This window comes from Pseudopipra pipra, chromosome 3 (assembly GCF_036250125.1).
Source record: "Pseudopipra pipra isolate bDixPip1 chromosome 3, bDixPip1.hap1, whole genome shotgun sequence".
NCBI lineage: Eukaryota > Metazoa > Chordata > Aves > Passeriformes > Pipridae > Pseudopipra > Pseudopipra pipra.
In genome coordinates, this window is record NC_087551.1 from 81799875 (window position 1) to 81816593 (window position 16719).

The 16719-nt window shown below is 40.0% G+C and overlaps 1 protein-coding gene across 1 annotated transcript in view; it reads left to right on the plus strand.

The window, feature by feature from the left end:
* The window catches only part of ME1 (malic enzyme 1), a 165463-nt gene extending 152238 nt beyond the window's left edge, over positions 1-13225 (plus strand). The window contains exons 11-14 of the mRNA XM_064651109.1: positions 1574-1716; positions 4268-4441; positions 10578-10676; positions 12870-13225. Of these exons, the coding sequence (XP_064507179.1) occupies positions 1574-1716; positions 4268-4441; positions 10578-10676; positions 12870-13028 (575 nt within the window). The 3' untranslated portion in view covers positions 13029-13225. The remainder of the gene's footprint in view (positions 1-1573; positions 1717-4267; positions 4442-10577; positions 10677-12869) is intronic.
* Positions 13226-16719: the final 3494 nt, after the last annotated feature.

A 16719-nucleotide genomic window follows, 5' to 3' on the forward strand; every position in this document is an offset into this window, starting at 1 on the left:
AGCATTTTGTTTTATCTTTATATTTGAAGATAGTTGTCATTCTTACTATTGGCTGTCCAGAAGCAATTTTAGAATGCATCAAACATTTAGCAACTGAAGATTTAACCAGAAACCAAGGTGTATAATGGGCTCTTATATAAGTGGGCCAAAATCATGGCTGCATTAACTATTCATCAAGCATAAAGTGGCCCAGCTGGTCTAGCAGAGCTTTTGCATCTAAGCATTCTTGTCCATTCATAGAAAGTGAAGTACAGAGAGCTCAGAGTTGCAAAAAGTAGTACTGTGTGACAGATGATACCATACTTCATGTGGAATCAATCAGAAAATACTCTGAGGCACCTTACAGAAATGTTAGTCCTGAAGCATGACCTTCTGGCCAGCTCTGTGCAGTGAGGGCCCCTTTCATCTCCCTTCAAGGACCTTGTGCTTTCCTCAGGCAGATACCAACACGTCCTTTTAGATTGGGCAATGTTGGGGTGCTCATTTGAGCATGAGTAACAAGAGGTTACAGTACTGACCCAAGTTCCAGACTCTCCTCTCCCTGCCCAGGTTTTAATCCATTTCCACTCCCCCCAAGAGAGGGAAAACCAGCTCTTTTTCCTGCTTTGGAAACTCAGATTCACCCCCACTCAGAATAGGGTGGCAGGCACTGTGGGCTCTGAGCAAGAAGGAGACTCCCTTCTCTCCAAGCCAGGTGAGAGAGGCCTCCTGGAAAATAAAGATGCTTAATTTTACTCCAAGATCTCTTTGTTTGTTTTTCAGTAAAGATGTGGGGAGGAAGGACCTTATGCTTGGATTGCCAGCTCTCACAGATTAGTCAGAAATATGGGTATACCTGGTATCTCAAAAATATCACACACACCCCTTTTTGGCTGCGAAGTGCCTGAGGTCCAAAATGTAATACTTGCTGTGTCACTGTGTGTCTGCGATGCAGCAGAGTGCATTAGATGCTTTCATGCTGCAAGACTGGCATTCAGTTCTGTGAAAAGCATTTATAAGTGTGGACAGTATAGGGACTATGAAAGTGTCTCTGGTGAGATGAAAAGGGATGTATTAAAAAAAAAAATAAATTGTTGTCAGGGAAGGCTTAAACTCAAAATTGGGATTATCCATCAGCTCAGCTCAGCTGTAGAAGGCAGAGACTTTACTCTGCCTTCTACAGAAGGCAGAAAAGACTGAAATCTGACACACTGGATTTGGGAGAAACTATCCAGTCTGTTGCATAAGACTTTAGGAGCCAGAGTTGCATCTATCCTTTACTGCATTTACCTGCAGATTGAGAGATACATTTCTATGTTATATAGAGGGCTTGAGAAAAGTGAAAGGAGAAATTCACCTAATTGTACAGTGTTGAATAGGTTCTGCCTTATGTTAGGGATAATACTGAAGTTTTACTGTTGCAAAATCTTTTAAACAAAACTTTATTTTAACCACGTTAGGAAAAAGGTTTCACTCCATTTTAAAGAGGGAGATAGGCAGTAAAAAGAGCTCTGTTCATTTACAAGTGACATGTGTGTCCTACCTTGAACTGATTTCATTTATCTACTGTTATGTGTGTGTTTTTCTTCTTTAGGAGTTGCTGCAGTTGGTGGTGCTTTTACTAAACAAATTCTTCAGGATATGGCTGCTTTAAACAAACGTCCTATAATTTTTGCTCTCAGTAATCCTACCAGCAAAGCAGAATGCACTGCTGAGCAGTGCTACAAATATACAGAGGTAAAGAAAGATTAACATCTCTCCAGTATACATTTTGAAAAGTAAATCTGAAATCAAAATTAAGATGAGAGGAGGACAGAGGATGGAGTAGCAAGCACTAATCATATCTATGTGCATAAATAGAATTAGTTAAATTAAGTAACAGGTTTTTTGGATTTTATCAAGACAGTTGCACTGAATTCTCTACATGCTTGTGCTCTCGTAAAAACATAAAATTGCTTTTACTGGTGTCAGGCAAGACTCATAACCTTTATTATAACTGAAGCATCAGTAGCCATCAATGATTAAAGCCTTATGCCTGTTTTTGATCTGTACCACTTTGTGAAATATATACACAGAGTGGCATGCTTTTCATTTGAGATTTTAGAAATACTCTTTAGGGTAAGAAAATACTTCAATACATGAAACATAATCTTTAAAATTATTCTTCATTAAGAACTGGGGTAATTGACTCCTCTTACAAAGACTTCTATTATAGAAACATAGGTGAAAATTAAGGGAGCTGTGCTTGCTTATTTATTGTTGTATTAAAGAAGTGCTAATAATCATGTTATCCCATAATTCAGTCTAGAATTTGAAAGGTATGTGTACTTGACTGTATGTGTTTCCTGCTGGATTGTGTTTGGATTTCTTGTCAAATGCGGGGCAGTTTGAATGACAGTTTTGCAGTGTTTAAAAGACGAATTTAGCATGTCTACTCCCTACTGCAGAGATGCAATTACAGCACAGTGCAGGTGCCAGGGAAGCAGCCTACATGAAGTATTGGTTATAGTGGATAACCACATCTGGTAAACAGAGCAAAAGACACACTGAAGTATTTGATCTGTCACCAAAACATATAATAAGCCAGCCATGATAATAGTGCATGACACCAAACCAAACAGAATATTCTTCTGAAGAGCTGAATAGCAACAGTGGCATATTCTAAAATGCACGTTTCCAGTTCTCTAAAACAGGCATAGGTATTTCTGATATCAAGTGCCTCTGAAGTATTTAACAGTGACATTTATCACTTCAGCAGTGCTAGCATAAATAAAGGCTGGCTTTTCTTCTCCATCTAAATTCACTGCTTAAATTTGAGGGTGCTCCCTCCCCAGAGAGGCAAGAACCAGGGGCCTTTAGCCTGCAGAAACAGAGCCTGTGCAGTGTCACTCCACTCTTTAGTCCAAACTGCAGAAGTTATTTCTCTCTGCCTGTGCATCAGGAATGATCTGAGGAGAACCACTAGTGCTGTGGGAGAGTCACCTCTGAGGTGCGTCTTCTGCCACCGCTCAACAGCACTTGATGGTGTTGGCATCTGCTCCCATCAGGGTGTTCCTCATCCCAGGGGAACAGTGATGCTCTGTCAAGACTTGCAGCTCCCTGGCAGCCCATCTCTCACAGCTCAGATGGTGTCACAACTGTAATCGTGCAGGCTACCGAGTGACACCAGGACTAGTATTCCTCTCAGCTAATGTCAACACACTAACAGCAGGAGCCCTGTTGCTACCTCTGGGCCACTCCACAGGCTTCTGTCCTTCCCTGCAGTTGCCTCATGTGTGCTGTGCCAGCACATGGGCCACTGTTTGGGTCCTGGGAAAACATACAGAGGTCCCTCACAAGCTACAACATAAACTGAATTAGAGCCAGTTGTCTTGTCCTTGGGACAAGTGGTATGGTGTAACCTGTACTGCTATGGCTAAATTCTCTAATTCCCCCAAAAAGGCTGGCTCTTCCATACTGCCTACATGCACCAGTCTGGGCATGGTGCCTGGGCCCTGTCAGCCACAGTCCTAGTTGTCATTACCCAAAAATCTGCTGGGAAACATTCTAATGGTTCATCAGTACTGGCCAGTGCCTGACTTGGTGCCCTCACCCTGCTCAGTATATTACAAAGAGGGGAACCACGAGGTCCAGGCAGAGGAGGTCCTGCACTAACATGTGCTGTAGGTAACATTGTGAGGTGATGTTCCTGGGACAGAGCTTGCCCATTTGTTGTTCTGTTGAGCTGTGGAGTGGGCCCAAGGGCCTGAAATAGGAATATGGAAGAACAAAGAGCTCTGCTCACAACTCCTCAGAAATTGCCCCACCCAAAAATGCAACACTTAGTTGCCTTGGTGCCATTTTTGTGGATGCTTTTCTTTTTGGGAAAAAGAAATCCAGTAGCATCACCTGTTGCTACCATGACTGTATTGTCCACTTTGAGTTTTGCAGCTCCAAATGCATACCTGCTTCCCATGTACCCTTCTGCTGGCATGGACTCACAAAGTGAATAGTGACTGCTGGCTTTCAGTTTCTCCCCTTCTAAATTGTATGGATAGCTCTTACCCAAATAAGGCAGCTGTTACTCTCTGACATCAGACAGTCTCAGAGAATCACCAGTGATTTCTAGGATCAGCATCCTTATGTTATTGAGCCGTATTCGGTCTAATAGCTCTAACACCCTCAGAAAAGATACTAAATAGATGCAACTCAGCTTCCACAGTGATGGATATTTAGAAGGCTGTGTGAAATATTTCAGCAGCAATCTCTCATCTAACATGCTTTTTTTGCCTTTCTTGTTACAATTTAGGGACGTGGCATTTTTGCCAGTGGAAGTCCTTTTGATCCTGTCACTCTTCCAAGTGGAAAAACTCTCTATCCTGGACAGGGTAACAATTCCTATGTGTTCCCAGGAGTTGCCCTTGGCGTTATTTCATGTGGGCTGAGACATATTGGTGAGGATGTATTCCTCACAACTGCTGAGGTACTGTATTCAAAATTATTTAAATTCCTTTATTTAGTGGCTTAGTATTATTGAGCAATTAAACAGAAACAGCTAAACTTTAAAACTGGAAAAATACTGCTTCCTGTGTAAGGCCTTTATATGCAAAGCATGTTGGTTTTTATAAATTCTCTTTTAATAAGTTGTTTTAAAAAAGTTAATACTTGAGGTCATCTGACATAAAGTTCACTTTCTATTGGGAAGGAAAAAAGAGAAAGACTTCAGTACTGTATTATCACATGTAAATGCACATATGTACTTGCATGCACAGGCAGAGAGGTTTCATTTTCGATTATTATTATTGATGTTAGTAGCTTTGGAATGACTTATGTGTGTGTTGCTTACAAAAATTGTTTTAATTTCTTTCATTTTTTTTTTTTTAGTAGAGCCATTGGCATAATTTTTTGTGGACTTCCCTTGTCAACAGCAGGTGGAAGTGCTCCATTGCCTTGTAGTTCCTTCTACCACTGTTCTACACAAATATGATATTATTCTTCCCATTTTCCTTCCTATCGTTTTCTCCATTGATTCTTCTCCTTCTTTGTTCTGACATTATCCAACATGTGATCTCTCTTCCTTTATCTCCACTCAGTGGGCAAGAGATGAACAGAGAGCAAACACTTTTGGTTCTGGGAGCCATTCACCACCTACTTCCAGTGATTGTTCCAAATCTGACATCCACTGTCTTACTTTATGATATCATAAATGCACAAGATTGTATCTTCAATATATATGGGAGAAGAATCTGGCCTTTATTACTTTAGAATCTTTTATTCAAACAAAATAAATGGGCATCAGGAGCTGAAATAAAATGCTTAACACATTTTTATTTTTTTTACAAAAAAATTCCCCAAAACAATGTTAATCTTTCTTCAGCTGTTTCTCACTTAAGAAAATTTAAACTTTCTGTGTTTTTTTCAGTCCAGCATCTTTGCTCCTCATTTGCTACAGCGTCATTGCACCCTTACCACTCCTGCCTCCGAGACTCACTCTTCCTTCTCTTTCTGCATTGTCCCAGAGTTCCTGTCTCCTCCGTTGCCTCTGTTGGTTCTGCTCTTGGCTGGTAGCAAGATCAATGTAATGAGCCTCATAGGACTCAGCTTCCTTCTATCCAGAGTGATGGGGGTTATCCCTGTGTAAGCTCCTGGCTACTCAGCTCCCAGGAACATGTTCCTAAGCTCATCCTGCTCAGAAACGGCCTAGGTTCGGGGATTAGAAAGCCCTGGGTAGTGCATGTTGGTCTGACCATGTCCATGCAAAGTAATTAAAAGTCTGATGCTTTGGGGTTTTTTAAAAGGTATGTAAATAAAGAAGAAGGCTACCCTGAATTTACCACATTAACTCTAACTGACCTAGATTCACTTCAGTGGGAATTTCTACCCAGTCCAGCTCATACCAGTTACAATCCAGAGAACTTTATCAATGTGCAGTGTCCTAGTCTTCAAAGAAGCTGTGTAAGCACACTTGGGAATACATGGATAGTGTAGGTACCACGCAGAGGAAGGCTCAAAGGAATGAAATTAGAACATTAAAATTGCAGAACAATAAAAAAGAAAAAAAATCTGCACCAATTAGCAGATGTGTGAATGCCTGACTCAACTCCTGCAGCTTCTCTAAGGGATACTGCATTCCAGATTCTTGTTCCTTCTGTCTTCTTTATGGATTAAAGGGAAGAAAATGGCTCTTGGCTATCACTCAAAGGAAACTGATAGGCAATGTGATCCTATGGCAGGCAGTGTGTCATATGAAGCTTTCTTAAAGGGTGACACTCACACGCTTCCCTTGCTGGATTTTGACAGGTTTTTTAAGGTGCATACTATAGGCATCTTTAAAAAAGTTTGCCAGAAGCCTGCCCTCTGTAAGAAAGATGTTCACAATTTCCATCTTTAAAATTAGCAAAAGGCCCAGACTGTCTCCACTGGCTTAACCATCTTAGGAGGGCAATGATCCATCTCCTAAGTCTTTGGATAATTATATCTTCCCTTTAAATCCTCCCCTGTAATTTCAGTTGGATACAGTGATCCTCACTTTCCAGTCTAAACTGCTGTGTTACACAGTTGTCCTACTTCACTGTAGAAGTTGCTTCGATTTGTTTTGTGTGAAATGGTTCCTATACATAGAGTTCTGATGGATGAAAGGTGGCACATGTGTGGATTGAACTGTGTTCCAAATGACAGTCTACTAAGTCAGAAAAAAGTCTTTTCTGAACAAAGAAATTTAACAGGGAAGTAAAATAATGTCAGAAATGTGAGGAAGCCTTTGAATTCTCTCTTGAGGTAGAGGTTCTCTCCTGACTCTTCTTTTTTGCTAAAGGTTTTGCTACACAATTGCCTTCCCCTAATAAAATCCATAGAAAACTTTGAAATGTAAAAATGTATTTTTTATCTCTCATAGAAAGTCTCTGTTGGTGGTGAGATGCCCGGATAGCCTCTTGCCTTACGGCTCGGAGCTCAGGGCGTTCACGTGTGGTCTTCTTATGGATGTGAGGAGCAGTGGGTGAGCTACAGCTCACTGGGCATGGCGACAGCTCATGGATGTCAGAGGAGGCTTTGCCAGAAGACATGTCAGGGGTGTGAAGACTGGGAGGGCTGCGTAGGCCCTTAGCTGAAATTATAGTACAAACCAAAAGTGCTTTTTTTGTTTTGTTTTCCTGGCTTTTTTCAATGGAAGGATAAAATCAGAATAGTTTCATGTGGGTTTTAGAATAGTGCTTAGTAGTCTTCATTTGAAATGAAAGCATCCAAGATGCTGCAAAATTTAAAGCACCAAAACCACACCTTTTTTAGGGCAGAGGGACCTTCTTAGATTGTAGCAGTAGCTTATTTGAGAAAAAGAAATAAAAAGTAGCAGCCCAGGCTGCATACCTGCACCTCCTGTCTTCTTGCTTTGCCACCTCTCCAACTAAATACGATTGAGGTCACAAATAGCTTATTGTAACTACAACAGATTTTACTTCCCCGTTCTTTTCTTCCTGCCAAGTAAAATAGAACATAACTTTGATTTTGGATGATAAATCAAAGGTACTGTAAACTGTAATACCTCTTAATTGCAGGCAATTGCTCTGTGATGACAGGGGATGTTACCTATTCTTCTAAGTCCTACCAAACATAACAAAAGGGACAGAGAATTACGTACTAATGAAATATTCTTGGCATGTGTATCCTATGGTTCAGTTCTCCAGAAATAATCCTGTTTCATTATAGAGAATATGTCCTCCAAAAACCAAGATGCCCCAACTTGCTTTATGCCATTTGTCTTGTCTTGGTTGTTTTTCATTTAGGTTCTGCAAAAAGGCTTAGCTAATTTTTCTACAAAAACCTTGAATTAAAATTTAAAACAAAAATACCCATATTGGGTTAGACCTAAGATCCAAACAGCTCAGTATCTTCCTGTGGAAGTAATCATAGCAGAAGCTAAGGAAAGGAGGATAAATAGGGAAGAAACAGAGCGATCGTTCTGCTGAAATGGCTCCTCAGTATCTGGCAGCCTGTACTGTGTGGCCTTCCTGTGCTGGATGTTTTATCCCTGTATGGATTTCTCTTTCATAAATGACCCTAGTGGCTTTTTAAACATGTTTATACATTCAAACGTCTTTTGACAATTAGTGTCACGATTATGAGTTCTGCACAATTTTCTGCTGTCTGATGATTTGGTTTCCCTACAGAACCATAAAAAATGCTCACCTTCAGTTGTCTTTTGCATTTTTTTTCAGTCCTCTCTTTTTTTTCTCCCAACTTTATTTTATTATTTTTTGTCTCCTTGTACAAAATATAACCTTTTGATCATCCGTGTTATTCTTTATACCACTCTGGATTCTATTCCATTCTTGTTTGAAATATGTGGAGCAAAACCACACACTGCTCAAAGCAGTGTTACACTGTGAAGTTATATATTAGTTCAGTTACATTTCCTGTGTCACCTCTTACTTTCTCAATAATTCCAAATGTTGATTCATTATTTTTCCCCTGCCACTGATCTGGTGTTCTCAAGGAGTGTTTTTTAAAGACCACATGAAGGTGTCATTCTCTTTGAAAAATGCTTGTTTCTGTGGTTTTACGTAGTTTTTAATGATGTTACAGGATTATGTCAGAAGGAACAGCGTGGCATCTAGACAGTTGAACTTGCTCCCTCTCTCACTTCAAGCACTGCCTAAATATTGTTACTTTCTATCAACTCCGTCACAAAACAGAAGTACTCCACTCCTGAACCATTTTTTTTTCAGTGATGCATTACACTAACAGCAGCTTGCTGTTGATTTCTTCAGATTTCATCTTTCCTACAGAGCCCTGATAAACTGTTAAAATCAGAGATTTCATGTTGCAAGCTCCTCTTTACTCATTCAGATGCACATCAAAGGGCTGTGTATCATTATGAAATAACCCAGTTACTATTACGGGGAGCAGTAACTAGATTTCACGTTCTCTTAGCTCCCCCTAGAGGGTTTTCCTGTGCTAAATTCCTCAATATCAGATTTAAATGTAAGCAAGTAATTTTCCCGTACTTGTTATACTCAAGAGTATAATCTCTTATTACTCTTCTGGGTTGCATTTTCGCTCCAAATGGAAAAACTTACAACACCTACCAACATGCAGTTAGATCACACAAGAGGACATTGGTTCTCTTTGAACCTGGAGTTACTTTAGTTCAAACTACTTACATACTTCTGCCAGAAGGGATGCATTGATGATATCCAGGCATCTGTTCTGAGGCTATTCTAGTTGTTTGCAAGTAATGTATATTTCCCATATGCAACAAGAACTGTTGGAAGCAGTTTGCTCTGTTTCAAGTATCTTCATAGTAAATTCCCTCAAAAGTGCACTTCTTGCTTTCTCTTTGTTATCAGTTGCATTCCTCAGTGTTTCTAGATTTTCCTAGTGTTTTCAGAATGTCTTGTTGGGTCATACATGTCGTCATCAGATGCTATCCAGACCAGAGTTTTTCTTATATCCACATCTGGATCACCGCAAAAGGCTATTTTCTATTTCAATTTTCTGTTCCCCAAATGACAAGCAAATTTTTTCCTGATGATACCAGAAATATCATTAGTCCCAAAGGCAGCCCCACGACCCTTTGCTTCTTGAAAGGTCTCTATTGCAGGAATAGAGGAAGTTCATGAAGTAAGCCCATAAGCAGACAGTGCAAGCAGTGTCTCCTCACTCCGCAGAGAATGTCCTCACACTCTGTGGTAACAGAAGGTTTTTCATGTGGCCAATGAGTAAACAGTAAAAACCAACTTCTCCAGCTTGCTGTGCTTTCCTGATCTGTTCATTGCTGGTGATGGCAACAAAACATTTCCAGTATTGCTAGGAAGATGAAGCAGGAATATTCAAGCCATAAAGGAGATGCCGCTCTCAGACATGCATCAAAATCCCTGCGCTGTTCCTCCCCTGGTCAGTCCGGTGAAAAATCAAGCAAAGAGCAAAATAATTTCTTTAGTTACTTGATATGGTTGAGACAACAGACCCCCTTCAGCCTTCAAGTGGAGTGGACAGACTGTTCTAACAGCATCTTTTCCTGTCCAAGAATTTAGCATTAGACCTTCTATTTCAAAATCCAACTACAGTGACCGGCAAGCCTTTAAAAGACTCTGGATAATCTTATTTTGCTTTGTTCTGTGGTTGACCATACTTACTTTTATGATCTCATACAGGCTAAATCTGTGAGCTGGATGCACAGCAAACCTACTCAGTCACCAGTAATTTCATTCAGAGCATTTTACACTTAAGGGTTTCAGCTGTTCTCTGTACAGGTTGACTTGACAACTGTCAGAATAATAGGTGCTTTGAATTCTAGAAGTCTTTGATCCAATTACAATTGTTAGCTGGAATGTTTATCTCACTGTGAACTATTTAGTAGTTTATGTGTGTCATGGACTTACTCAAAACTTGAATAAGTCTTACTGTCTGAGTGAGAAAAGGGCATAACTACCTAAATTTCTAGTTCTTGTGTAGCTACTCCTAATGACAAGGCTGGTTCTAAAAAACACTGCCTAGGTCGATTAAGGAATATCTCTGTGATTTGCCAAAGCAGAAACATTTTTTTGCTTAAGACTAGATCACTGTCTAATAAGTGCAGCTTCATCTGCATGTCAAGTTAAACATGTCTACTTCATTTCTAGGTTATAGCTCAGCAAGTTTCAGAGGAGAATTTACAGGAAGGTCGTCTCTACCCTCCATTAGTCACTATTCAGGATGTGTCACTGAAAATTGCTGTGAGGGTAAGTCATTTCAGTCTTTCATGGCTTCTCTTCTTCCCACACTCTCTACATAACTGAACATTTGACTTGATCAACTAACACACCTTCACACAAGTTGAAGTTGGTTTACATCAAATTGGACACGTACCAGTTTCAAAATTAAATTTAAACTCATAAATGTAAATGTAATCCCAAATGCAAGAAGGAGAGCTATGGAACTATAGCAAGTGTTTCTCTGTAGAGCCCAGACTGTGCTGTCCACCAGTCAGGAGCAGATTCCCAGCCCCAGTCATGCCAGCTGCACATCTGAAGGCTTTTGGCCCTTCATGGTTATCAGTTGCCTGTCAAGAGAGTAAATGTCCACCTGTGTCCAGACACTGTTCCCTCTTGTTCCCATGGTCACTCTGGCCTATCAAAATAATTAACTACAGGGGATGCTTTTTCTTTATGGCTTGGGTTCAGGTCAGCAAATAATTAATTGGTTGTTTTTTTACCAGCAAATACACAGCTGATGAGGACCTAAACCCACAGTTTTCCCAGAAATTTGGCTGTCCTGGAGAGAAGAAGAAGCTTTCAAATACTGCATTTATCCAAGTTCCTCCCTTATTCTGTTTTTAGGGCGTGGTTTCAATATTTTAGGAGGTTATTTTGCTGGTCTTCTGTGCTTTTTTTTTCTCTAATTATTGTTTTTCTCTTGGTCACCTTATTGTGAATAATTCCACTTACTCTATATTCTTTTGAAAGAATAACAAGAAGCCCTCATGCATGAAACAGTTTCCCTAGATTGACTCATTTTGTATATTTAAGAAAAAAAATTCCTATTCACAATTTACTTCATCTTAGGCAAGTAAAAACTCTGTTCTGTAGAAGCCAAAATGTTACCTGGATTCCTCAGGCAAAATCAAATTGACTGTGTGTTTGGCAGAAACAGAGTGAGAGAAATTCCTCTTCTACTTGTGCATGTTATATAAAAAACAAAAAAAGGAAAATGCTACCCAGTGATTCTCTCTGCCTGTTCTCTGTTGAAACTTTATTCCTGCAAATACTTGCTCTGGCTCATACAGCCCAAGAGGTTTAGCAATGGCCTCTGCCTTTTCCAGGAGAGTAGCAATATAAAAATATTTTGGAATACCAAATGTTGGATATAAATTCAGACCTTATGCAACCATGGTAATTATGTGCAGAGACCTGAAGATAAGCCTTAACATAAACACCCAAAGTGCTTCTGAGTCAAATCGAGTTGAGGTTCAGATTAATCCTAAAAAAGATATCTAAATACGGTGACTTTGGGTATCAGCTTCTCACCAAACTAAAACATTTAAAGGGAGCTAAGGAGAGCAGGAAGAAGACAATCTCCCTTTTATTCAAAGAAGGAGTATTAGTTTGTTTCCTAAGTATAGTTTCAAGCAGATCTTTCCAAAACGTGCTGCTGCATAAAACCAGTGTGACTGAATTCTTTTGTTTCGTAGATGAATGTCCAGTCTAAAGATATATGTTTCTCAAGCAGGTGTTCTTTAGAAGAGAAAGGCTTCTTTGATACTTTGAGTGGGCTTCAACCCCTTCTAAACTTAATTCTTACTGCAGCTATACTTGTGATGCATAATTGATTCACTTAGGTATGGTCAGGGTGAAGAAAGAGCAAGCAAATAGTTGTATTTGCCCCAACTATCCCTAGAATTAAATCTCTGCACTATGTAGGACTAATTTTTTCTTATGTGCTTACCTTTTCTGAAGTATATTATCAAACAATGGCAAATAATAGTTTCTAGACTTCCCTAGTATGCAGGGAGTGTGGAAGCTTTGAACACATCACACTTTTCTTTGCTTTGAGAAGATGGTTAACCAGAGGAGTGTGAGGATAGAAAAGCAGAAATTGTATCTCAGTGCTTGATGCTTGTGGGATATTTTATCCACCACTGCCCATTAAAAGCTAAGATATTACTGGGCAAGGAGGAGCACTGTATTTGTAACAGCAAAGACTTTTTGAAATCCTGTTCAAAAGTAGCGTGAGTCAGACCCAGTTAAATACAAACATCATCCTGTTTCTAGATTTATTCACTGTATACGAGCCCGGATCCAGTGTGAGTACAGGTGACTGTCAACACCAGAGGAGACGAAGTCTCATGTTGATTTTGAACTAATTCCTACTTTTAAATCCTGCTAAGTATACTCAAATAGTCTATCAGCACTAATTAGGATTGTGCATCTTTCTAGATCGCAGAAGAAGCCTACAGGAATAACACCGCCTCCACCTATCCTCAGCCCAAGGACCTAGAAGCCTTCATCCGCTCTCAGATTTACAACACTGATTACAACAGCTTTGTGGCTGACACCTATACCTGGCCTGAAGAAGCCATGAAAGTGAAACTGTAAATATTTAATGAAGAATGAACAAACCAGCAGCAGTTAAAAAGCATTAAAATATAAAGATCATCTCTGCCTAGGAAGCCCAAGAATAGCTAATTTTTTAAGATTCAGAAAACTTTTTCTAAATCATAGTATTTCATTAGCAACTCAAATCAAGAAATCGTGAATCATACATCAGAAAATAAAAATTAATCTGAGAAGTATATTTGCATTGTTTGGTTATTTTCATTGTTATTTTATTTGAGATATCCTCCACTACAGTCTGATAGATCTTTTTGAAATAAGTGGTTGTATTTGAATTGAGAGTTTTGTCACAAACGTCAGTGGGAACTTAAGCAGACAAATAGTACTTTGGACAAATAAAAAATGCATATGATGACTGTTTAATCCACTGCAGATCACAGTAATTTGTCAATCTATTATTTAAAAACCCCAAACTTTAAACAACTGTAAGGTTAGAATATTTTCTTCCAAAGAAAAAACTTATTGGTCACTCCTGTGTAGCGTAATGAAAATTTTCTGACAAGAACTGAACCTGCAGAACCTTTTATCCACATCTAATTAGAATATTTTAACATCACTAACAATAGCATTTAACATTACTAACATTTAACATTAGCTAAGCTAATCTCCTGTAAACAATCAAGGATTTAATTCCTCCACCAAGATGACTGCTGTTGTGATACACTGCAAATGTTTGACCTGAAGTTCATGGAAGTGCTTGAACTCCATGTTCTTGACAAAAAAGAACTATCAGAATGCTAGAATAGGCGTCAAAGAATTATTAGTTGTTAAACAACTACCACTCCAGGAAAAATGTAATATATTTTCTGGATGGTTCTGGAAACAAAGTGTACTTAAACTTTTTTTCTGCTATCTATTTCTTTCTAATCTCTACTATAGAGATTATCTCTAGAAAACCAAAAATTAACTTTGCCTGTCCAGCCCCCAGCTTTGCCACAGCTGCAGACTGCAGGTCCCTGTGGTGGTTTGGAGCTGACTCCCTGCCAAGTCTCCAAACCCCACCGCAAAAGCTTCCCCCCCCACCCCCAAACCAAGGGAAAAGAGGGGACCAAAAAAAACCAAGAGAACCAAAATAAGAGAGCTAAAGCAATATATAAATATATTTATACTTATATTACATTTATATACAATTACAAAGACTATATACACATAAGAAAGAAACCCCCAACACCCCCAAAGGGAAAGGGAAAAGAGACAAAACAAAAATAAAAAAAAAAAAAACAAACAAACAAAACCAGGTATACACAGTCAATAAAGAACTAGCCAAAGAAAATCTTAATACTTTCCTGACATGGCACAATCACTCCCAGTGTTGCCACCCATGCTACCAGACCCCGGATCGTAGGCCCGAACAAGGCCTCAGCTGCCCCACACAAGTGAGACCGGCTGCGGGAGTCTGTTGTCTCCAAACCTTGCCAGAAGAGAAGAGAGGAAGAGGCTTCTCTCCCGTCTTATTTATATGTTTGATTACGTAAAGGAATAGGATGGAATACTTCCCTCCTTCCTTCCTGGTTGCCAGGAAGGAAGGCCTAGAGTCAAAACCATTACATTCTCAAATTCACAAAGAGGGGAGGCACTTTCTCCCTCAATGGGTAATTTTTTGTCTCACTGTGCTTTTGGCCAAAGTTATGATCATACAAACATTACCCTTATAGCAGTGAAGGAATGCACAGTAGTCATCATTCTGAGCAACCAGAAATACTGCCGTCCTCTGCATTTCAATATATTGCTATTGTGAGAAAAGCATTAAAACACTTCCTTGTGTTTTATTTGAAATAAAATATCTGTTATTTTTGTAGTCCTCAACTGAGTGTACTGAAACACAGTCTATAAACAGCTGATGTTGAGTGGCCTGGGTTTTAGATTTGATCAGCCAGACCTCTGCAGCTCGGCACTAAGTCTGTTGTTATTGCTTGGTACTGATTTTCACATTGTGGCACTCAAGCACAAAGGCAGTAGGCTGATGGTCCTTTAAGGCACAGCTGCTGGGGACTTTTCAGGAGCATTCTTCAACTACATATTATATTGATGATCTATGAATATGATCGTCCATTATAAACTGGAAAACTCACTACCTAAATATGCATTCAGCATGCTACCCCATAGGAAAACACTGTCTGATGAATCAGTACTATCATGTCCTCTTACAAGCTGCTGTCTCTCAATACTAATTTGACATAGAAAGGATTCTTAAACTTATATGTATTTTTATGTAATATATAATATACACAGGGTTTTTTTCCTGTTTTCTATATTTTACATGTGTTTCCTGATGTAATGTAGAGGAAAAACAGAGGAAACACTAAACTTTATTTCATCTTACCCATTTTCCATTCCAAGGTGCTTACCTAACAGTGTAAATATAAAATGCCCTGAGTTGAGATGAAAAATTATTATCAACATAACCAGACAGACACTTCCCTGCATGACATCCTGGTCTCTAAATTGAAGAGGTGTGGATTTAATGGATGGACCACTCAGTAGATAAGGAATTGGCTGGATGGTCACTAAGAGGTGTAGTCAGTGGTTTGATGTCCAAGTGGAGACCAGTGATGAGTGGCATTCCTCAGGGATTGGTATCGGGACTGGCACTGTTTTAACATCTTTGTCAGCGACATGGACAGTGGGATTGAGTGCCCCCTCAGCAAGTTTGACGATGACACCGAGCTGTGTGTTGCAGTCAAGACAGTGGAGGGAATAAAGGATGTCATCCAGAGAGATCCTGACAGACTTGAGAGGTGGGTCTCTGCAAACCTCATGAAGTTCAAGCAAGGCCAAGTCCAAGGTCCTGCACCTGGGTCAGTGCAATCTCAAGCACAAATACAGGCTGGGCGGAGAATGGATTGAGAGCGGCCCTGGGGAGAAGGACATGGGGGTGTTGGTCAACAAGAAGCTTGACATGACTCAACAATGTGCACTTTCAGCTCAGAAAGCCAACTACATCCTGGGCTGCATCAAATGCAGCGTGACCAGCATGTTGAAGGAGGTGATTCTCCCCCTCTACTCCACTTTTGTGAGACCCCAAAGAGCATTTCATCCAGCTCTGGGGCCCCCAACATAAGAAGGGCATGGACCTGTTGGGGAGAATCAGTAGGAGTGCCACAAAAATGATCACAAGGCTGGAGCACCTTTCCTACGAAAACTGGCTGAGAGAATTGGGATTGTTCAGCCTGGAGAAGAGGCGGCTTCAGGGAGGCCTTATAGCAGCCTTCCAGTACCTAAAGGGGGCCTACAAGAAGGCTGGAAAGGGATTTTTTACAAAAGTATGTAGTGACTGGAGAGGGGGATGGTTTTAAACTGCAAGAGAGTAGGTTTAGATTAGATATTGGGAATAAATTCTTTACTGTGAGGGTGGTAAGGCACTGGAACAGGTTGTCCAAAGAAGTTGTGGGTGCCCCACTCCTGGAAGTGTTCAAGGCCAGGTTGGATGGGGCTCTGAGCAGTCTGGTCTAGTGGAAGGTGTCCCTGCCCGTGGCAGAGAGGTTGGAACTAGACGATTTTTAAGGTTCCTTCCAACCCAAAGCACTCTATTATTCTATGAGAGGAAGTGAAATGCAAAAATAGTAGTTTTGGCAACATAACTGTACAGGTACTACCCAACCCATGCAAGGGATGGGGTGATGTGGGCTTCTTTCTCCTCCCTCTGCCCCTTATTTAAAAGCAAAACTTCATC